The 23,571-nt window shown below is 36.9% G+C and overlaps 1 protein-coding gene across 3 annotated transcripts; it reads left to right on the top strand.

The window, feature by feature from the left end:
• The first annotated feature begins 71 nt into the window (after positions 1-71).
• Positions 72-23,366, top strand: GLRX3 (glutaredoxin 3). Of its 3 annotated transcripts, none has more exons than XM_085299774.1 (11): positions 72-181; positions 4,553-4,661; positions 7,593-7,667; positions 8,264-8,465; positions 16,191-16,363; positions 16,449-16,510; positions 18,314-18,371; positions 20,145-20,197; positions 21,379-21,418; positions 21,501-21,593; positions 23,086-23,366. In XM_085299774.1, exons 1-11 carry the CDS (start codon positions 114-116, stop codon positions 23,134-23,136), a joined length of 984 nt encoding a protein of 327 aa, XP_085155900.1. In that variant the 5' UTR covers positions 72-113; the 3' UTR covers positions 23,137-23,366. The 3 variants fall into 3 exon arrangements, 2 of the variants coding, with proteins under 2 accessions (XP_085155900.1, XP_085155902.1); XM_085299776.1 differs by lacking the exon at positions 72-181 and adding an exon at positions 221-277; XR_014895216.1 differs by lacking the exon at positions 21,379-21,418.
• Positions 23,367-23,571: the final 205 nt, after the last annotated feature.

Raw genomic sequence — 23,571 nt, forward strand, 5'->3', positions numbered from 1 at the left:
GCGCCTGCGCAGTGGGCGGGAGCGCTGCGGCGCATGCGCGGTGCGAAGCGGTGCGTCTTGCGTCACACGTCGCGCGTCATGCCGCTCTCCCCTCCGGCTCGCTGCGGGCGGCCATGGCGGCGGCGGTGGTGGCGGCCGGCTCGGCCCAGCAGCTTCAGGAGCTGCTGCAGCAGCGGGACAGGTAGGAGGGGGCTCGAGCCGCCCCCAGGGGCCGCGAGGGGCCGGTGGCGGCCGGCTCGGCCCAGCAGCTTCAGGAGCTGCTGCAGCAGCGGGACAGGTAGGAGGGGGCTCGAGCCGCCCCCAGGGGCCGCGAGGGGCGGTGAGGGGCCGCGGCGGGCGGTGAGGGGCCGCGGCGCCCTGAGGTGAGGTGAGGGGCGGGCGCGCAGCCAGCCCCCCCCCGGTATCTCCTAGCCGTCAGCGCTGGTTCCGCCGCGGTCGCTGCCCCTCCCGAAGTCTCCGCGTTGGTCCCGTGCGTTTGCGTGTGAAATAAATGTACGTATGTTCTTAGCTTTAGCAGGCAGCGCTGCCGGTAGTTAACACCTTAACTGAAGGCAGGAGCGCAGGTGCCCGCGTGGGGCAGGGCGGAGTTGGGCCTGTGCTTCGCTCGAGCGCGGGTGCAGCGCGGCCGAGTCACGGCGTTTAACCCGCGAGCGGAGCGTGGGCTGAACCGCTCTGGCAAGGCACGTTGCGGCTCGGTGCTGCGGTGTTTGGCCGCTGGATCAGACAGTGACCTCTAAACCACGGAGGAGAGAGAAAACCGGCGAAATTACCCTTAAGAAGAACAGGGGAGCTGCCAGCATCACTGTACTACAAACAATACTGGAAACATTGTGAAATCTTGATTATAGAAAGAAGACGCTTGTATTTCTGGACGTAGATTCTCTGAGCTCGCTCCACAGCTTCCAGTTTTCCTTACGGGAATTATGCTTCGGCTCTATGGGGATATCCGCRGTGGTGGTGGGGAAATACATAGTGAGAATGGCTCCGGGAACAAGTACAGTATTTTGAAGTTATTTTCAACAAAAAACCGACCAAATCTCTCTTTTCCTCTGTCCTGCAAAACATGGTGCAGTTTTCTCTTGAATGGATTTGATTGGTTTCACTACTTATGATCTTAACATGGATTCATAGTACTGATGATTCTTTTCTGTTTCAGTCGAAAACATTGGGCTTTGTCTTTTTGTTACTACTAAGACGCTCAAAAAAACCCAACAAACCTGCACTCAGAAACACCCCAAATCCCCAGATTAAAGTTTTTCTTATGGTCTCGTCATCTCTTTGATAAATTTTAAAATTTAGAATTTTAAAGAACAGACATCGTTTGCTTAAGGTACCTTCTATATTTAGATTATCAAAATGGTTTTGAAAACGAATGATGTCAAAAAGTAATTTTAAATATTGCTTTAAATAATGATGTGAGAAAGGAGAAAATTTGTTGAAGAAATGTTTCTCTTTTGAAACTAACAGCTTAAGGCAGAAGATAAGTTGAATTTTTAAGGACAGGCCTAATTCTATTTTACAGCTAAATTTGCTGTTTGAATCAACTCCCTACTTTTCCAGTAGGTTTACCACCACTGGGATACAGCTATCACCATTTTATCTTGTGACTTAATTTCTTAAGAGCTCTTGTTTCAGAAAGCTACTCTATCTTTTATCTGTTTTATTAGTAAGCTTTGTGTTATGGAAAAATATTCACATTTTTCCAAAACCTATCAAGATTTCATAGGCACATAAGATGAACAGAGCCAATGTCTTCAAAATTACTGGACTGCTTTTATTATCACTCTGTAGTCTGTTGTTTTGCCTAGACTATGTTTTAGAAAGATCAGTGTATAAAGTTACTTTATTTGAGTGTCAATAGTAGCATATAAGTATTTAGCAAATACTTGCATCTTGACTTAAAAGGGGGTTGACCTATGGAGAAAGTCATTTTCTGAATTTTCTCATGCATACTAAATTAAACTGAGCACCTGTAAAACACTTCTTAGTGGCAGGCAAAAAGTAATATATTTCCTATGTTCAGTTATATGTATATATATTTCTAAGCCGGAGGAAGTTTTCTTCTGTCCTACTTGAAGTTTAACAGAAGCACAAATTATTTTTAAAGGTGAAGAAATTATTTTAAAGGTGAAGCAGGCATTGCATTGTATGATTGCAGTGACAGCTTTACAGCTAAATTAACTTTTTCTCTATAATTAATCATAAAAGCTGTAATAGATCAAAATAAAATTGTCTGTTTTGTGCTGTCATGAAACTTTACATTTGTAAAGTTGCTTTTGATCCTCCTTGATCTGTTTATAACAGGTCTCCTGAACCCTTAACAGCGTAGGCAACCATTACGTATATAAAAAACAATATTGGAGCAGATCTCAAAATTGGAACTTCAGATGAAGGTTGTGATGGGCAAGTGCAGAAAAAACAACCCTTGAGCAAAATTCTTGATTATTCTCTGCGTTAGACCTCGGTCTGGGTTCTGAAATACCAAACTGCTACTGTTTCTTTTTTTAAAACCCTTTCTCTATTGTGACTGGGTGTTCTTATATATATAAATGACCCCCTTGGCCTCCCAACCTATTTAATTATGATCACTTCACTATGTTGCAGCTTTTGGGCCTGTAGATTAACTTTTTGTGTTCTATTTATGGATGGAAGTAGAAACAATATAACATACATTTCTAGTTTTCTTTTTTCTTGTCTGTCTTTTACCTCATAAAAGATGTATTTAAAAAAGATAACCTCCCCCCCAAAACTGGTTCCAGCATGGTGTGCCGTGTTTAACCCCATTATCTCAAAAGTCTTAACAAAAATGTGGCAGTCTGAGCTGGCAATGGTAACAATGTTTGGAAGACTATCATCTGGAAGGAAAGATAAAGTTTCTGCTTGAGCTACCTGTGCTATAATATGCCTTTTCATTTGCTTTGTAGACAGATTGCAAGAAGAGCATTGGTAGAAAAGTTTACATGCTGAAATGCAGAGTTTTGGAATTACTTTTTACTCTGAGAAGTGACATGATCTCATGTTTCTCAAGCATTCGTGTCCACATATGCCATTTATAAGTAAAGAATAAGTCACTTAAATGAGCCTTTACTAGAGTTTAAATGTTACTGTCAATTGCGTGCAGTGAAATTAGTCTGAAGAAGTATATGGTTGTTCTGTTGCAATTCAAAGGAAATCATTTGTCTTCAGGATTGTTGTTACTGGTGAGTGATTGTACAGAAGTGTTGGAAGAATCTACACAGATGAGCACTCTGGAGAAGATGTATTACTGTTCCTAAATTCAGGTCTGAATTTGCAAGGCTGGCCCTTGAAGAAAAATGGAACTGTCTTGCAGTTCCATAATTTCAGTTTTTACTAGCCTGTAAACTATGCCAGTTCTAATCAGCTTTCAAAGCTGAACCACGTGCTGACTGATCATGTTATGGCAAAACAGCTGCCCTGTTATACTTCTACTGAAGTTTTCTAGAATTACTTCGGAAAATAAAGCATGTGAATTTTACCGTCCTGTGTCTGAACTGAGTTTGGTGTTGTATTCAGAGCAAGAGGTCAGGTAATACAGCTTCTGTTCCAGTATGAATATTGTGCTGCCCACGAGACTATTAAAATTTATAGTGAGCTTCTATTATTTACACTCTAATAAAAGGCACTAAATGACTTCTAGGGAATGGTTGCTTTGATCTCTATACTTCTTTCGAAGTAGATTAAAAGCAGTATGTTATATGTCTTTTATTCTTTATCCTCTATTATTTAGTACTTTTAACTTCAGCAAATCTAGAAAACAGAATGCAAATGTCTCAACTGAACCAGCATTGATAACAACAGTGACAAGTTCATGAGAAATATGTCACRGTACCCAGTTTGGGATTTTTGTTCACACATGTGACCTATATTTAAATACTATGTCTGATTAATACTAAATATTCAAGGAAATCTTACTGGTGCTGGAAAAGGAATAAGAAATTGAAGGTACTAAAGGCAAAAACTATTGTTTTTGTATAAGAATACTCTGTTTTTGAGCAAGTCCTAGTTGATTTGAAAAATTACTATCATATTTTTTTTGGGTACGTAGTAAAGAAGTTAGAGTGCCATTGAGTGGAGAAGAGCAGTGGTGCAGCCTCTAGCATGAAGCTACTGGGCTGTGGAGTACCCAGAGCTTCTGGAACTAGAAGACCTGCCTGGAAGAAATGCAGGACCCCTGAGAATGATCTGTGTGCCTGGCCTGTGGTTGCCTTAAAATCTGCAGCCGTGAAGTGTATGACTTCATATTTAATATTTCTGCTTGTTCTTTTCTACTTGCCATTCATATACTGTGATCTTTTACTGCCAGAATGCAGGATGGCATATTTCTTTGTGCTTTGAGACGTTTCCTGAAAAAAGTACTATTGTCCTCAATTTTTACTTTTTTCATAAGTAATTTTGCTGTGTGAACCATAGATGATGGTACTAGTTTCACTTGATTATCTTTCTTCTCAGGAAGACTTTTTTTTCATGGCATGTCAAACTGTACTATACTCTAAAAAATAAACACTGTATACTTTTTTCTTTTTTGTAATAGGTCTCTTGTAGTTGTCCATTTTTGGGCGCCATGGGCTCCTCAGTGTGCTCAAATGAATGAGGTTATGGCAGCACTAGCAAAGGAACATGTRCAGGTTACATTTGTGAAGGTAAGTCTTTGTTACTGGACAGTAAATCCTATTTTAAACACAAGAAAGACAGACAGACATCAGAAAGCTATTATTGCAAAATATGAATAAAACTGTGTTGGGAGTTTCATTTTGGCTTTATGTTTGAAGATGCAAGTTGAATATATGCAAGAGATGCATCAAAAAAAAATCTGTAGGATTAAGTTCTAGATTTGTCTTTCCAAGCTTGATATCTCAAACTTAAATAATGTCTTCATTTTCACATTGCTATTAAAAAAAAAAAAAGACAGTTTATTAAGATACATACAGTGAAGGCATTTCTTTCATTAGCTATTTCATCTAACAAATAGGCTCTGACATTTCCTTATTCCTGCAGTGACTGAGGGCTTCAGTACCATAGTTAGCCATATTGTTAAAGCCTGATTTTATCCAGGGATTTGAGATTAAAATGAAAGCACTCTTCAAGTTTGTTAGATTTCGCTTGTTCACATGGTGTTACTGGTTAGTCAGATAGATCTTGGAATTCGTTTCTGTGTGTTACTAAAGAGCGGCAATCTTTATGGAGTTTAAAGGTAGATTAAATTTAAAGTCTGTGCAAAGCTGTAATTTGAGGTTGAAAGTGGTATAATACTGAATGGTATAAGCACGAATGAGATGCTATATTTTTGTGAGATCATCATCACATCCTAGTAAGAGAACTAGTGTAGAAGGAAAAATGAATGCACTTCATCAATGTGCTGTTCATTTTAAAACAACTTTCCCTTGTTAATGAGACAGTTCTGTGATTATGAGGGCAGGGAGTCATGGAACAGCCAGCTGTGTGTTTTAATTTGATTTCTTACAGCCTTTAGGTTTTGTGATTTGTTTTTAATGATTCCTCTCACAGTTGGTATTTTCTTGGTGAAACAGAAGGATGGATCTATCTCAGTTGTATTAATTTACAAAACCATTTTAATTAGCACATCCAAGACTGATGTTCAGCACTGAAAATTTGAGATATTGGATATTTGTTTGGATAGAATTGCTGTAACTTTTAGTAGGCCAAAGAAAGTTTGAAACCTCTCAGTTACTTCTTTGTTATTCAGCAGTAGTTTATTTACTTTTTAATAGCAAGGTTCTGTATTCAATGGTCAAGCATTGCAAAGTTTCGATAATGGCATACTCATTTAGAGAAAACAAACTGCTGAGAGAATTGGGTAAATACTCTTGATAATTATTTTTTTGCTCTCCACTGAGACTATCTTTAATTTTGAAAATATTCAGCGTGTGGAACTTTGGTCTCTATTCCATAATAGCCAGACTTTTTGCTGATGAGAACCCGGTAGCTTATCAGATGGTTGCAGATGACTAACCAAGAGTAGTGTAGCACCTCGCAAGGCATAAACAGGTGGATTCTGGAATAGAACTAGTTAGCATGGAATGAACTTCAAAAAATTGTTAATAGATCCTAAGGAGTCTTTCTGAATACAATTTCACATTTCAGTTGTTGCATTTAGTTGTTAGGTGTCTTAATTCTAAGATCCTTGACTTTTAAAATGAAAATGATTTTATCAAAAAATAGAAACAATATTCTGGAAAGATGTACCAGTAACGGTAAGTTATTGAAATATGAAGTGAAATCTGTTCTGTATGCATGAACCTTACCAGAGTGGAACATAAATATCCAGGTAGATAGAAAATTCAACTAGAAAATTATTTTTTTTAGTACAATTCGTTTACTCATTTGCCACTTGAAAGCTAGTAGATAATTGGAATTGTACATAATAGAAAGCTTCACAGTTGATCCTGGCGGAGCATTGATTTCTGTGAATGGAGATGAAGCTTGGACTTCTAGTTCTGAGTTGATTGCTGGGTTGCTTCTGTGTTTAGTGAGCTCATTAAGAGCCTTAACGCTTGGAGCAAATCAAAACATAATGTTATGATACTAGACCATTCAGAGACTCACTGTATCTCAGTTAATAGTGAGGACAATTACAGATTGTATTTTCTGAAATAGGTTAGTAGGGCTGAACAGGTGAGAACAGGAGCAAACTGTTAAGTAGCTCTGCAGGTGCTTGTCGATGAACTGTCATTGTATGGTTTGTGGAATAAGAATTTGAAAATCTTCTGTACACTGGATCACAGGTTTCTGTGTTTTAGGGTCTGGAAAAATATTTATATCTGTTATAGCCACTTTATTTTACTGCTAAGTGTTGTTGTTACAGAGCTAGCAACTTAAACAGCCTTGTGCTCTGTTGCTAAAATAAGCTAGACTGTGCATAGAAAATCACAAATTTGATTAAATTAAAAGATTCTGTTTTCATGGTAAATCATTACATTGTAGAATTCCAAAGTAAGCATTTGAAGGCTGAATAAACTCAGAACGAATGATCTAAACAATCTTTCCACTCAATACTCAGTAGCCTTTCAGGAGTTAAAAATAAAATTTACTAGGCATCAATAGTTTATTGAAGAAACACTCCTTTTTGCTTCATAATTTGCAGAAGGCTGCAAATGTCAGTCATGATGTACTGCCCCTTGAAATTAGTCAATAGAGCAAACAGCAAGAATTGCTGTGGGCAGAAAATAAGCACTGTAATCATGACATAACTGGGGTCAATGATTTATGGATTTCAATATAGTAGTAGCTGCATATGATTGAAAATTTACTAGGTCACTAGTGCACCAAAAATTTTATTCGCAGCCTCCAGGCATCTTTTGAAATGTGCAACAAAATAAAAACCTCTGAACCTGTTTTGACTCTGTGTAGGCTTGGTGGATGACACGCCAACCCAGTGAGTCTCATTTAAATGCAAATGTGTCACAAACTTCTGCATCAAAATCATTTTTAAATATATAAAATGCCTAGAAGAACATTCTAGGCATGATTGACATGCATGGTCAAACTTTAAGGAAGATTATGAAAATAAAACCATCTTTTCTGTGTTTTTTTCCCCTCTTTTTTTTTTRAAGCTGGAAGCTGAAGCTGTGCCTGAAGTGTCTGAAAAATATGGAATTAGTTCTGTTCCAACATTCTTATTCTTTAAGGTAAGAGAAAAACAATTTAAAAGAAATGGATTCCATGTGAGCTCTTAGTGTGTACTTTTATTACTGGAACAGTAGAAACTTGTTACAAACTTTCACAGTAGAGAAAAATATGTGTATCTGGCTTAAGTCTGGATAGTGGATCCTGAAAGAAGTAGACAGAATTAGTAGTAACTAATTTTAGTATTTCAGAACTTCCTTAATTGCACTGGGATTTCTCTAAGGTTTTTATGTTAGCTGTCTTACCTGGTATTGGGTCAAAAGTTTTTTCAGTGATGTTTTCTGGTCTAGCTTCTACAACACAGCAAAAAAAGCAGGTAAACAATCTCTTGGTAGAAATGACAAGTCTGTTTGGGTTGTGTTTTCCTGTGATTAAAAATTTGAAGTATTTTAATTCATTAGAAACAAATTTTGCTAGCATTAACCGCAGGATGATGCAAGTCTGGAGTCTTTGCTGGAACTAAAGGTTGGCTAAATGGTCAATGCACCAATCTGCTCTACATCTGAAAATTTATATTTTATATGATAATTTTACTTTAATTAAAGTGCAAATATGGAATTTAGTTTGTTAACGTGAGCCTATATTTTTGCTTCCTTAGAATTCTCAGAAGGTTGACAGATTAGATGGTGCTCATGCCCCAGAGTTGACCAAAAAAGTCCAGCGCCATGCATCCAGCAGTTCCATTTCTGCTAGTTCTAATGACATTGCAAAAGAAGATCTTGCTGTACGTCTAAAGAAACTCATCAACGCTGCCCCTTGCATGTTGTTTATGAAAGGGTCTCCAAAAGAGCCTCGCTGCGGTAAGACTTTTCTGAAGTTCTTGTTCAGTGTGACAGTCCTTGCTTTGGGCTAGTTGTCAGATTCATTTAGTTTTGGGGACATGCATTGCAACGGTATCTCACATACCTAGAAATGAAACAATACAAAAATATTTTCATATAGCTTATATGTAGTTAGAGAGTTGCTGTTCCCTTATTTAAATTTTGGAAATACAGTCACAGAGATCAGGAGCTGTCCAAAGAGCATGTATAATGCTGTCCTTGAACTAGGATGCTTTTTTCTGAGCTGTCTCAGTGTTTAATCATGACATTTTATTCATCAAATTACATGTTAAAAATGTAAAATAGTTTGAAGAGAACAATTCAAGGAATAAAAAGAATTGACTAACATCCTGGATTACTGTTGCCATCTGGAAAAACAAGTAAAGCTACCCTAATTAGTAAAATTGGAAGACTGGTGCCTTGTGTTGCCACTACAGAAGAAATGCCYTTTCTTCAGCTTAACTTGCTCACAGTTTAAAGTGATTGTTTCCCAGCTGACTTGAAATATTGATCTGTATTGGGAAAGTACATAAACAAGTGTTTAAAAATAAAATTGTAGTACTGTGAAGCTGCCATCCTTCTGCCCATGCAGGCTTAGGAAATTACTTTGCAGAACTGATCTTGTAGAGTATGTTGTGGTGATCTGTAGGATCTGCAGGATACTACTTTGATGTGGGTTGGAGACTGCTTGGCTCTACAGAACTCTTGGCAGGGCTTGGCTATGGCTCCCTCTTGCTCCAGGGCAGGGTTGGGGTCAGCATTTTGGCAATTAACAACACAAGCTTTCTGCACTGCCTGCTTTGAGCATAATCCCAGCCTGCCTTTTGGGGACATGTCTCAGGATAACAGCTTGTTTGAAGTACGTCTCCTATTGCTAGTCTGCTTGTTACCCAGCAATCTTTTTCTACTGATGCTTTACAGAAGTAGAAATGCCTTACATTTAGCTGCTAGTTGCTTTGTTGTTGTTTTCATGTACACCTATTCCCAAATGCCCCTATTCCATCGTGAAAAAATCGAGGGGCAAAATGCAATGTGGAAAACCTACCGTTCCTCATCATTGCTTCACTGGAATGGGGAAGACTGGAAAGATTTTATTCTGGGGATAGGAGATTAAGATAGGATTCTAGAATTCTAAATGTGTGTGTGTGAGAAAGCAATGAAAAGATGTTGCTTTGATTTCTTTTGCCTCCTTTATCTCCCCAAATTGGTCTAGAGATCAAATGTTGGAACTTTCAGAACTCCTTTCTCCACAGCAGCCGACATACTGAGATCACTGAGACAGGATTCCTTTGCTAAGTGAACATGTATCCTATGAGGCAAGTCATACTAACCACATCTCAGTGCCAAAAAGAAGAAAGAATTGTAAATTCTAACAGGAGAATCAGAAAAGAATTAGAAATGGCTAGTTTCTTACAGGCCAAGTGGAGATAGGCATACGGCATATATTTGCAGAACCAATACAGACAGATTTACTGCTGATAAAGGTAACTGTTAGGAAAAACTTCAGTTGTTCAGTTGTTTTCACAAATTGTGCAAGTATGAGTCTTGTTTTTTTTTTCCTGGTCTATCTGTGCATATATTACGTTAAAATATATTCACTTGAAAGATTCCTATGTAGAGTTATAAATGTTTTTATATCTAGCAGAGATGTATGTGAATTAAATGTGTTTAAAACATTTTGCTGAGAATGAAATGAGGATTCACAGCACTGTTCTGTTTGACCCCCTGTCTGGAAACATGCAGCCCAGAGGCAGAATGGTGCCTGATGTCTCTGACAGAAGTCTGCAAGTTTATTTGAAATGTTGGTGTGGTGTGTGGATTTAGTGATGTGATACTCACTTAGTTKCTACATATCCTTGTGGTATGCTTGCCATGGAGGAGCTTTTAACAGTATTAAATATTAAATTCAGTTAACAAGTTCCAAGTTTAGACATGCTTTTGTTAGCTGCCTTTTGCTTTGTATTGGTATGTATTCAGCAAGTTCCCAAAAGAAACTAAAGTTAGAACTGTGTAAGTAATAATAATGGAGGAAATAGTATAGAAAGACCTAAAAGAAACTGATTTTAGATGATCTATTTTAACCCTGAAAGATGCAGATTGTGGTATTACCATGTGCTATTAAAATGGGGGAAAGGAAGGCTAATAGAGGAGTATACTGATCTAATGGAGTGAGAATATTGTGGGTTTGTAATACGTGATTTACAAAATAGACACTGTTGACTGGCATTTATAGCTGTGTAGACTTTGTATTGTAGGAAAGGCCTATCTATAGTTGCAGTTATTAAAATTTAGGACTAGGTGCATAGAGTAAATAAGAATCTCCACATTAACTTCAGGTGACTTTGGATCAGTACCAATTCTTGACAAATGAGGGAACTGACAAGAGCAGTGACAGCAGTGAAGCTGCCAGTTGGTGTTAGTGGCACTGAATTACGAAGAAAAGCTTTGAACTAATACAATTTGTCTTGGGCAGGAAAGGAAGAAAGTCTGTCTGACAAGCAGTGTTAACTGGAGGGAGTTTAGTGTAGTGTATGGTGCCCTATTTTTAGGATGGCTTATATATGAACTCATGAAACAAAGTTTGAAAGAGAAGTAGCGGTCAATGCATGTCAAACACAATGCTGAACCATGGGCTGTAGAGAAATAATCCTGCCCTGGCGAAATGAGGGAGTCTTGCAGCACAGCCAGATTTTGCTTCAGGTTGATGAAGTACTTGTTTATAGCTTGTGTGCAACTACTTTGTTGACTCTGCCCCTAAACATGCCCTCAGCTTCTCTTAAAATATTTGCCTGCCATTTCTTCTCCAGCTCTTGCTGTGAAAAGATTACAGAAGTAAGGGGGGAAGTGCAGTGTCCTCATCAATGTCCTGAGTCTGCTCATTCTGTTCTCATATTTGCACACTTTGTTTTTTCCCTTCCTAAAATCAAGGCTGCTGTTTCATTTCAATGCATTAGTTGACTCTCAGTATTTTTTCAGTAGAAGTAGTTTCAGAAATAACCCCAGATTTCAAAACTCYTTCATGTTCACTGTGTGGTTGTATGCTGGCTTGGAATTCTGACAGTTTGCACATATGCATTTGCTTATTTCTGAGAAGTAATGAGGAACTTGGACAGTTTTGGTGATTTTTCTGTTCCGACAGATGTTATATGTTTAATTACTTTGTATTTCTGTTATTCCTCACTTTTCATTTTTGTCTGAAAAACAGATTGTTGTGAAAGCTGAGTGTGAGGTTAAATAATAGTTTCCATTCTAACATGCAGTGCTTACTGTGTCTAAGTCTTTTTTTAAAGTCTTAAATGGTTGAGGTGTATGCTAGAGAAATGGAGCAGGGATGGAGTGTAGTGGGCTAAGGTGTTTCTTTCCCTCCTATCATTTCACAGTCTGAATTATTGTCCTTCATACCTAGTGGCGTATAACTAAATATGAGCTAGCAAATTAACTTAGAGATAACTTGGAGAACTGAAGTTATGTTGCAAATGTTTCTTCTAACTTCCTGTCTGCTAGATCCTTCCCCCAGTCCCCTCATCAAAGTAGCTTTTGCTATTTGAAGTACAAGAAAAATTCTTGTTCTTTGCATTTAGAAACTCAAACCATGAACTTAAAGCTCTCAATAGTTTATTGGCTGCTGTAGTATTGAAGGAGTTTGACACTAGGGTGTAAGATTTTGTCGAGTAACTTTTTTTGAAGTGCCTTTGGATGTTGGTATATTAATATGATCATGGAATTTCTTTTATTCTGGATGATGAACTGATGAAGTTCTATGTTAAATTATGCTCCTACATATAAAATGTAATTACAAGTGCACAGAGGTTACGTATGGTCATAGGAATGGAAATTTTGGTTCACTCTGAAGTAGACTTGTGAAGTGCAGCCATGCAGATACATAGTATAGTACAACATGCTACTGTATGTAGCAGAGCACAGCTCTGATGCACTTCAGCATCTCCTAGTACTCCTAAGCCTATGTTTGGGGTGTCTGCAGCTGGTTATTCAGATGCGAGGGGGGAAGCTGAACAGCGCTGGATGCTGGTGTAGCTCTACCTGCTATGTTAACAGGCAGCCCGCCGCGCGTGTGTTGCGGGTTTGGCCCGTGCGTGGGAAGTTGTCGGCGCTGAGCTCTGCGCAGGTAGCGCACGGTTCTTCCGGTGTCTGTTGTGAGAGCGAGCGTTGTGCAGGCAGCGATTAGGGTGCTCAGACCTGCCCAGGTTCTTCACCACGCTCAGATCGACACCTGGCTGCAGAAGGATCAGCTGATGGCGCAGGCATACCGTTTCTCCTTTGGATTTCTGTAGGCATCCAGTAGAGAGTGGATCTGCTAAAGTATATTGAGCAGAACTCTAAGCAGATTTTAAAGTTCTCTAAAGAAAACCCCTCAGAGTTTTTAATACATTTAATTTTTGGTAGGAGGGGGTTGAGGCTGTTTAAAAAAAAATACCAAAACCCTAAGGCTTCAAGGCTAAGGATACTTCATTAAAACTCAACATGGAAAGTGAATTAAGAGCATAACAGGTTCATTTGTATGCATATTAATATTATGATAAAATAGGCATTTCTTCAAGCTTACAGTTTTTATATTTGATCCCTTCTTCCTTATGAAAAATGTGCAGGAGGTGCTTACCTAAATAGACATATGTATTAAAATTGTAATGCCACACACTAAATCACCTGAACTTACAGCTCTCTATTTTGCTGTTAAATGTTATGCCTGCTTAGACTGTTCTGATAGTTTCTGGCAGTAGTTGGGAGACATTTGTAAGTTGAGTCTGTTAAAATTTCTAGGCTAGACAAACTCCTTTTCAAGGCTTAACGTTTAACATGTTGTCAAAGATGATACGGATTTTTTTTTAATAACAGTAGTAGCAGTATTACAAATGTAATTAGGTAAAAGGAGACGTGCCTCTCTAAAGGTGAATGTATTGGTGAATTGTATCTACTTTGATTCAAATAAAAGACTTGCAGTGGTGTCTTGAATGCATTTGGCAAGCAGTGTGGAACCCTCCCCAGCAGTGTGTTATGAGATCTTTTTATAGTTTATAACTTAGTTTATAACTTCTTCTTCAGAAAAGCTGATTCAGTGGCTGTGTTTGATGGCTATTGTATCTGGTTGCTATGCACATTATATTATTTCAGCAGATTCTTTTGGACTCAATATATACATAAATAAATCGTATTTATTTGCTTCATTGATACAGTAATATATGTAGTCTATTGTTATCAGAGTAGAATCCAGAGTGGCATTTGTGGTTGTCTAGATAACCACTTAAAGCGCTTTATTCACAGATTAATTATTCTTTGTAATGCATGTATGGTATTTCTTCAGAAATTCAACCTAAATCTTTTGTTATGAGAGTAAAGCTGTTCTGGCACGCTATCCCTAAGCATAACACTTCCAGACTGCTACCGTATCCCTTCAGAATGAAACACAACCAATCAATCTTTCTAGTTTGCATGTAATTGCCTACAGCTAAAATAAAGCTCCCCCCCCCCAGTCTCTTACAGTAGAAAGGAGTTAATATATTGGCAATGGAATAACCATCAGCAATCAGCCTTTAGCTGTTTACTAATGAACTCCCAGATGTATGAAAAATTTCAGAATCTGTGTTTTACTTGAGGCTGTACATGAACTTAACACTTCAGTTGTAGAAAGAAAAGCAACTTAGATGCTATACATATAAATACTACTACTTCATATCTCAATAAATTGCAGATCATGAAAACTGCAGAAAGCTGTAGTAAAAATCTGTATTTGAAGAACTAATAGGCAGTTTTGCAAGCTGAAATCAAAGGTTATTCTTGTATGGCACTGTTCTTTTTTCCTCATTTCAAATTTTTTTTTCATTTCTTTATTAAAACCTTTAAGGATTGGTTTTTTATATATATATTTGTATGGAGGTTTTTATTTGTCTGTACAGCATTTGTTGAAGTTCTTTTAGGAAATTGGAAGGATTGCAAGCTTAAATGAATCCAAAACAGAACGAGTTGGCAAAGATATAAAATGTACATTATTATCACATTGATTTGTGGGCAGATTGGCATGAATCACTTGCAGGCCATGTAGTAGTGTTACCTTGGAGGCCTGTAGTCCCTCAGAAGGAATGTGCGTGAAAGTAGCAGTGGCAGATGTTAAAATATTTCAGGGTAAAGACTGGATGTTAGAAATGAAGCAAAACTTCAGAATCTGTGCTTGTTGCTATGAGGTTAGCAGTTTCTCCTGGTTAGCGATGTTTGTGTAGCAGGATGGATAAGCTGTGGGGGAACAAAGGAATTGCAAATCAAGATTTGATCACCAGTCCTAAAGATCAACTCCTTGCCTTCCTCGTGTTGTGCAGTACAGCAGACCTTCACCTCTGCTTTCTTTTGGGAGTGACTCTGTGCAGTCTTCTCTGGAACATCTTAGTGAGCTCTGCGCTCTCGAGGGGAGCGCTGGTGATGCTGCTCCCCTTGGAAGCTGCTAGCAGAAGGAAGGTGGCTTTGGATGTCAAATACTGGTTTTCAGGTTACCCCATAAAGAATAGTGATGGAGACATGAAGGGTACTGCTTATGTGCTTTTGGTTTTCTTTTTAGAAGAGATTCTGTAAAGAATTACTCTTTTTCTATAAAGAAAATAAGAAATAAATTGCATTTAAAAAAGATTACTCTTCTGGTTTTACTTTGTGAAAATGGTGCATTTAAAATAGAGAAGAAAAATTGTTCACAAAACAGTGTTACGTGAATTTCTTTTCAGTGGAAGAAGATTTATGTGTTTTTAGACTGCAAAATTTGTAGTATCCTAATCTTCATATATACAGCTTTTTACATGTGATATTCTATTTTTCTTAGTTACAGGAGGGAAAACCTCTTTTCCAAGGTTGGCTGCATAATAAATTTATACATTTATTTTATGTTTACATTCTAGTGTTCATTTACTATCCTGACTAGAAATTATTGTCAGAATAGAACATAATGAAAATGGGTCACAAAAGGAAAGTAGTGTCCTAAGTGTCATAAGGGTAGTAAAATTATATTATTTACTCATGAACATAAATATTAAAAAAAGAAAAAGGTTTCTGTCCTTTGCTGTGAAGTAGAAAGGAGATGCTCTTGAAGCAGAGGTAGTAAAAAAGTTATTAGAAACTTGGTTTTTACACTTTTTTTTTTTTTTTTTAACTTTTTAAAGCAGTGACATGGTAGTGGGTTTGAATCATAGTTCCCGCTTTGTGTTAAGTTCATCCGCGTTTGGTGTGGAAGAAGGTTATTAGCTGGAGGAAGAAATGACAGCTAGAGAAAATGATGTGCAAGTAACTGTAGAGGAAGTGAAAGAAGGTTACTGAAGATACAGTTACTGAGGAGCTTTTCCTCTTTATGAATGAGGAAGAGCTGGCAAGAGAAAGAATAAAGGAATGCATTAAATCTTGTCTTAACCATATTTTGGATCAACAGGGAAGTACATGAAGGTTATTTTGTAGTGCTCTGTGTAGAAAAGCTCTAGACTTACCGAACTGTTTGATTAGTTAGGATTTATAAGCCCAGTAATTAACTATGTTTATTTTTTGCCTCTTTATAATATTTGGGGATATTAACGCAACAAAGAATAATACACTAGAGCTGTTGGTGGGAAGTTATTGCCTGAAAGATTTGTTTTTTTTTTTTTAATGAATAAAGTTTGATACAGACGTGGAAACACTTTGTTTAAAATAATGTAATTCTGCTTTTTATGTTTGCAGGTTTCAGCAAACAAATGGTGGAGATACTGAACAAACATGATATTTCATTTAGCAGTTTTGATATTTTTTCTGATGAAGAAGTTCGTCAGGGACTGAAAACATATTCTAATTGGCCGACTTATCCACAGTTATATGTAGCCGGAGAGCTTATAGGTGGACTGGATATTGTCAAGGTTAGAAACAGAAGTTTTCTTGCTAGTTATCAGAAGCAGTTTTTCTTTTTCATATCTGATTTTTTGCTCCCTGTAATCTCCCTAGGAACTTGAGGCTTCGGGAGAACTGGATACAGTCTGTCCGAAGGCATGCAAGTTGGAGGACAAGTATGACATATCTCTATTTTAAAGAGTTTATTTTGTATATGGCAATCTGCTGTATAAATTCCTTTTCTTTAACTTTATCTGAAGTAAACCAAGACTTCCTTCAATTGCAGAACTCCTGCACTCTTTATTTCAAATAGTTTTAATATATTCTGTTTTCTATACAGTAAACATTACTTTTTATTTAAAGTATTAGGCTATACTGTTCTAATAAGCTTTGCTTATTGTAAGTTCTTTAATTTTAAGCTTTATTAAGTTTAATTTTAACAGGAATATATAGATTTTTTGATTCTTTTTTTTAAGAACTTTTAAAGGTAGCTCAGAAAACCCTCTTCTAAACGCACTAGTAGCTTTTGTTTGCTTTATATGACATGCACTTACCTTCATAAGTATGACATTGGTGTAGACAAAGTATCTAGGCTTGTCCCCCATTTTTCTTGATTATCCATGTCCTTCAGCTCCTGTTTTCTTTCACTTTGACAGTGCGATTGCATGCTGTATCAATAGGAAGTGTGTTGCCTCTCGAGTCAGATGCAACATCTAGAAGCCAATTTGTCCTCCGTTAAGCTTCCCATTTGAAGATACACTGCTGTTTGAAATTCTGCCGTACCTCAGGCAGACAAGCTCCGCATATGTGACAAATTGTTAGAGAAGTTGCGAGTATATGGCAGCATTTTTCTTTAGCTTTTGTGTGAATAGTGCCATTGAGACATGCAAAGGAAGGCTGATTTACAAGAAGCAGGCCTGTGGCTTGAAGGCAAATATGTTAGCATAGATTTCCTGCTTGCTGTCTGAGGATGGTTGGGGTAAAAGTCTCGCAGAGCTCTAGAGGTGACTGATTCTGGTCTTTCTYGCCTTGGTGAAGCACAGCTGAGAAATAACTTAAAACAAGCTGTCTTTATACAGTAATGAACCAGACTGACTTTAATGGGTGTGTGATACCTTTTAAATTGTTCCATCTTTGAGGTTCACGTGTTGTTACTCTTGAAGGGTCAGTTGTTACCTGGTAGGATAATTAGTAAATAGTTTCACTGAGACCACAAAAAGCAATCRCTTTTATTTTGCAAAGAGCCGATTCTCCAGTTTAGAATCACTTTTGCATTGTCTGAGCAGTGCAAAGTGACCTTTTATGGAAAATGCCCACCAGCCATACACTTTATAAAAGATGAACTGCCTTTAGCAGGAAACTGCTGGACAGGAGGCTTTGCTAACACTTTCCATCAGTCGCCCAGGCAAACCTTTCCTGTAAGGAGCGGAAAAGAAAAGAGGTGTCTGAGGTGTTATATGGGTGGACCAAAGATAGGCCAGAAAGGCAGGGCATGATGAGGTAAAGTGGATCTGTTCCTGAATTTCAGTAGTGCTTAGTCCTTTGTGATCCTATGACTGATGGATAGCAGCTATGGCTATGACTCTACAAAATGCTTTGTCTCATATGGAGAATAAGAAATGTTAAGTATTATATTCAGCATGTGGAAAACAATGTGTGTTATGTAGTGATATATGACTGAATATAGATATTGTATTAAAAATATCCTGAAAGAATGCCTTTTCTTAAATTTATTGTTTCTTGATACTCACAGGACAATTTAGAAAAGTATTTTTTTGTTCTAAAAGTAACAGGGTTGTTTATAACTGTAGTGAATTAAATTGAACAATATAAATGAATGCAGTTGGTTACAGTAGTGCTTTAAATTCTTTTGGTAAATATGTAAGTTATCTTTCCACTTTTTGCATTTGTTTTCCTGTTGAACAAAAGCTTAGGATAATTGAGCTGTTCTGTGTCTTCCTTTTTCCAACCTCCTGTAGGCTTAAAACCTTGATAAACAAAGCTCCTGTGATGCTTTTTATGAAAGGAAATAAACAGGTAAGGTTTAAAATTGTTTGAATGGAAGTGAATAGAACTGTTGTTCTGTAGCACTTAGTTACCTTCTTTTCCTTTGTTAATTAGTAGTTCTGGGAAGTTATTTATGTTTTATTTGGTGTTTCTGTAAGTCACAGAAGCATAATCCGTATTTCACCTGATTTGAAATATTTTGCTGAAGTACTGATAGCAGCAGTGCTTGTCTTTGGTTTTGGTCATTGATGGTCTTTACAGATAACAAATTTTCTTCTAAACAAATCTGTTTCTAAATTTTGTTCTAAACACTTGCTCCTGAAGTCTACCATACTTGAGATGTATACTTTTGACTATTACCCAACACGTTCGTTCATGTTTTTTTCCATCTACTGACCCAGTTGGATTGAGTGTCCTATACTTCTTAATTTCTCTGACTTTATTATGCTTGCACAATTTCATTTAAAAAACTGCTAGATGTTTTTAAGGGTAACGCATAATGCCACATGCCATAAATAATCTCYTCTCACATGCATGGAGTGGTTAACACCTGGTGTCTTTTAATGCATCAGTTACCTATCTTGCACACTGAAATAAAGATAGAGGCCTAAGACAGATGACTGCTTACAATTAGGATTAAAATAATGGCAAATGATTGTAAACCAAAAGGTCATCCTATTTATTTGTGTTACATGCTTATACCAGGGGATAAATTTTTCCCTTTTGAACAGGAATGCAGTGCAATTCTTTCTGTCAAAGTTTCCTGAACAGCACCCAACTCACCTTAAACTTTTCAATGGAGTGAGGTACCCTAAGCAATAATTGTATTTAGTGATCAGATTTTGAGAGATGTTTATACGATGTTTTTCTGGAAGGGATACTTCTTTAGTAGGAAACTTAGCTCATTCATGTGATTTCTTTCCATTTCATTTGCTCATTCATTCCCTGAACCCTCTCTGTACAACAACAAGAGACACTTGTGAGAATATTATAGGCTGTTCTCCTAAGCCATTTTATAACCCCTGGAACCTTGTGGGTTATGCTGCCTCACTGGAGCACTGGAAGCTAGCTAGCTGCACTTTATTTTTAAAGGCACTAGAAGTGCATTTGTTTAGAAGGCCAGTGCCTTGCCTGAAGAAAGCAGAGTTTGGGAAAGTTATTTAGTATGTGTTTTGGTTTTGCCCAAGTTACCAGCAGAGTTAAATCCCCAAGAAGAAAGGGTAGCCTGGATTAAATATACAATGCTCGTCATTTTCTAGGTATTCAAGTCACTGTACTGCCAAAATGAAAAAGTTCACAGTAGGTAATTGAAATTAATGATAGGAAGTAGAAGTTGCTGTACATGCACATAATTATCAGTTCACCATAGGATATTCTCTCCAAAATGGTAAGTAGATGGAAGAGTGTGTTCCAAATAAATCACATCTTTTTTACAAAATTGTATTAGGCATTTGTATTCAGCCTACCTATAGCAGTGGCTTTTTGAATRTTCACGAAATAATGAAGCCTAATTAGTTTTCAAGATAGTGTTGCCAAATCTTGTATCACTTCACCACAACTGAAGTAATAGTGATTTAGCAAAGGATATTGCAAAGTRTATAAAGAAGGAAATATTCAGCAGTATTTAAGCTCAGAGTGAAGTGTAAGGAAGACTAAGAAAGGAATTAGCAGTAATGCTCATCATGCTCATGTTAGCAAAAGTTGATGTTAGCTGTAGTGTAATTTGAGGAGCTGGAATTTTGAGGAATTAAACAACTAACTTTAGCAAAAATATGTTTTAACGTGTGTTTTTCTGCATTCTAGGTGGCAAAATGTGGCTTCAGCAAGCAAATTATAGAAATCATAAATAGTACTGGGTATGTAAACTTTATTTAATTTAGGAAGCCAGTTCTGTTTCAAAAACTGCAGTTTGTAAATAGAAAACATTTRGAAGATACTCATTCCAGCCTTTACAAAAGCATCCTTTTCTTTGCTTGCAAGCATTTTAAACTATCTCTATGTAGAAACCAGTAGCGTAAATCTCCACTACATTTGTTGGATACCGTGTTGAAACGTGGTGTGTTAGATATTATGCTGCTTAAATATTTGTGAAAAGTGACTGCTTCATAGTGATTGTTTTGATCTGATTTAACACCACATGCTAGGAGGTTATTGCAACAGTGAATTTCTCGTTTCTGCTGTGATTGTTGACTGTAAASAAAAAACACCCTTCTCTGATAAGTAACTCATCTTAGAGGTCGCTCTTGATCTCTTTACTTAATCTTGGAGCCTCTCATCTTGTGTAGACTCAGTTTTTCTTTTCAGAGCAATTCTTTCTGTAGTGAGAGATTAACATTGTCTTCCTCTGAATAAACCCATGTTTTTTGTACTGCTAGTACAGCTAGTTAGAGGTTAACCAGTTGTCTTGATTACTAGACCTTAGAAGGAGCTCTTGAGACAATAGCCAAATAGAGCAGAGCTGTGAACATCAATGTACAATTTGGAACTAAGTAGTAGTTACTCAAATCGTTGTCATTGGCCCTAGCGCCCTTACAGGGATCCACGTGCTTTCCAATTATTAAAGAATGCCAGTACTGGGAGTACTAGGAATTACTTACCAAAACTCCATGTGAGTCAGCCAGAACTGAGAATTACAGTGGCATGATGCATTTAGTGTATTTATGCAAGTAATATATAAAGAAATGAAATAGCTGCATCTGTCTGATCTCTCAGTAAAAACTTGCAGAGTTTTTTAAGCTATTTAGTGAACAAAGTTATTTTGGATATGTTTTGCCTTGTAAGAGTTGAAGGTATATAGCTCCATCTTTAGCACAGTGTGATGTCATCTGCATTATAAGGAGTTTCCCATGAATCTATAGACATCTTTTGCATTAGTTTTTGGTGCTTAAGTAGCTGACTTTTTTCTTTGTTTCCTGATATGTGTTAATTATATCCTGGATGATTTGGAAGCTAGCTTTGTAAACATAAATGTTTTGAATTTTTGTGGGTCTTGCRTTGCCAAAGTTCATAGATCACGTTTTAAAAATTTTCTTTCTAGTGTTGATTATGAGACATTTGACATACTGGAGGATGAGGAGGTAATTAAGTCTTTCCCACTTGGTATATTTTGTTGTTACTTTTACTAAAGCCAAAGTTTTCACTTGAGATTATTTTTCTTAGGTGCGGCAAGGACTAAAAACCTATTCAAACTGGCCAACGTATCCTCAGTTATATGTAAAAGGTGARCTTGTCGGAGGATTGGATATTATTAAGGTAAGACTGGGAGAATTTTGTTTGACTTGTAAATTGACCGTTTGCTGARAACTGTAAAAATGTTTTCTGACTATAATATACGGAAATTTCTGTATAGTGACCTGAGATTTTGGAATGACTTGGTTGCTTTTACTGTGACTTCCATTATCTCAACATATGGTTGAAAGGAGCTTTAAATCTCTAGTGTTCCTGTATGCCAAAATGTAGCAGTGAAATGYGTTTTCTTGACAGCAGTCAGTTACTTTTACTGTAAAGACCATTTTTACCCCGTGGGTGCATTTTTACAGGTTTTTCTTGCTTCTTAGTTTTACTTTTGACATTGCTTTTCTCAAATAAGGTGGGTGAGACATTTTTTCCTAGCAAACAGTCTCATTCCTGGAAAAAAGTAAGGTTTATTGTGGTTGTTYGAACAGACCCTCAAGCAACAGAAATAGATCTGCATCTGTTACTGTGGTTTTTGATTTTTGTAACAGAGCAGGCACAGTGTTCTAAACCCCAAATACTCTTGAGCCTATTCTTGTCTGAATGGTTTATAGCCAATTCCTCAGACATTATAACTCTTGGGAAGATGCAATCAATAAATCTCATTTAGTTCTAAAAATACTGGTATTACTTAAATTATATAGATTACTTTAATTTTATTTATTTAACAAGTGTATGGGTTATTTCAGTGATCACTAAGTATTGTCCTGGGCATTGCAGAGATGCTGCAAAATACTTTCCTTGCTGCTATTTAAATACAATTTTTCTATTTGCGTTGTTAGACTGTGTTCAATTCACACTGACTGATTTGTATGGGTTGATGAATGTTGCCAGTATTTTAAAATACGTTCCATAATGTAGCATAATATGAAATAAAATTSAGATAGAGAATATCAGGAAATGGCTTTAATATAACATGTTGTGGAATATGTGTTATTTTCCTACATCTCAAGAGAAATAATTCTATCTCTTTAAGTTAAAAACTATATAGTTTGAATTAAACCATCAAGATAATGCAAGGAAATATTTCTTATTTATAACTTCTGAATCTCGCTGTCTTGTTTGTTTTAATGTACGGTAAGAACAAATTTTAGCAATGGCAGTCACTTTTTCATTTTGCATGAGGCATTTTGAATGTTTGTGTACCTACAAAATATATCTGAAATATATATATGCAAGGGGAAATAATTTACCTTGTAAAGTAGTAACATGGCGTCCTTCTGGGGGAGAGGGGTAAGAGGAGCATATTCCCCCCCCCCCCCCCAAAAAAAAAAAAAAAACAAAAAACACCCACATTTCTTCTTTTACTAAATGAACAAAAAATAGAATTTAAATACAACGTTATGAATATTAAATAATCTTGTTTGGGAGGGATCTCTAGTGGGTCATCTAGTTCATCCCTTTAATAGCCAGTGAATTATTTTCTTATCTGCAAACCATCCCTGTTGAAATCTTGTTAGTATAATCATAAAATATATATTTTTAAAAAAATCTCTATATTTCTTTACAGGAGCTAAAAGAAAATGGTGAACTCTTGCCTATTCTGAAGGGAGAAAATTAATGCAGAAAGGACATCAATGGGAACTGAAATACTTYGGAAAAATTATTCGTGTATAGATTATATTGGAGCAATACATGACTTAGCCCTGTGGAACCAATCAGAAGTAAATAAAGGCTTCTTACTGGCTCTGTATATTTCACAAGAACATGCTATGTTTGAAAATACATGTTTTTGCTGAAGATATAAAATTGTCAACATCTTCAAATTCAATTAAAATGTAATGCTGAAAAGTTTGGTGTTTTTTATTACACTCTTTGTATGTATTCATTGTATCTAGATGTTTAACAGTGGAATAATGACTCCACTATCCAGCACACAACTATAGGGCTAAATAGTTACCTGTTTTGGGGCTCAGCTTCCATTAGGAGAATATTAATAGAAATACCTCTGTAGTATGGAGCATAATAATTTTCTATGCCTCCGCTAATAATTGTT

Source organism: Rhea americana, unplaced genomic scaffold (assembly GCF_003343005.1).
Source record: "Rhea americana isolate MKP2758 unplaced genomic scaffold, rheAme1 scaffold_154, whole genome shotgun sequence".
NCBI classification, from domain to species: domain Eukaryota; kingdom Metazoa; phylum Chordata; class Aves; order Rheiformes; family Rheidae; genus Rhea; species Rhea americana.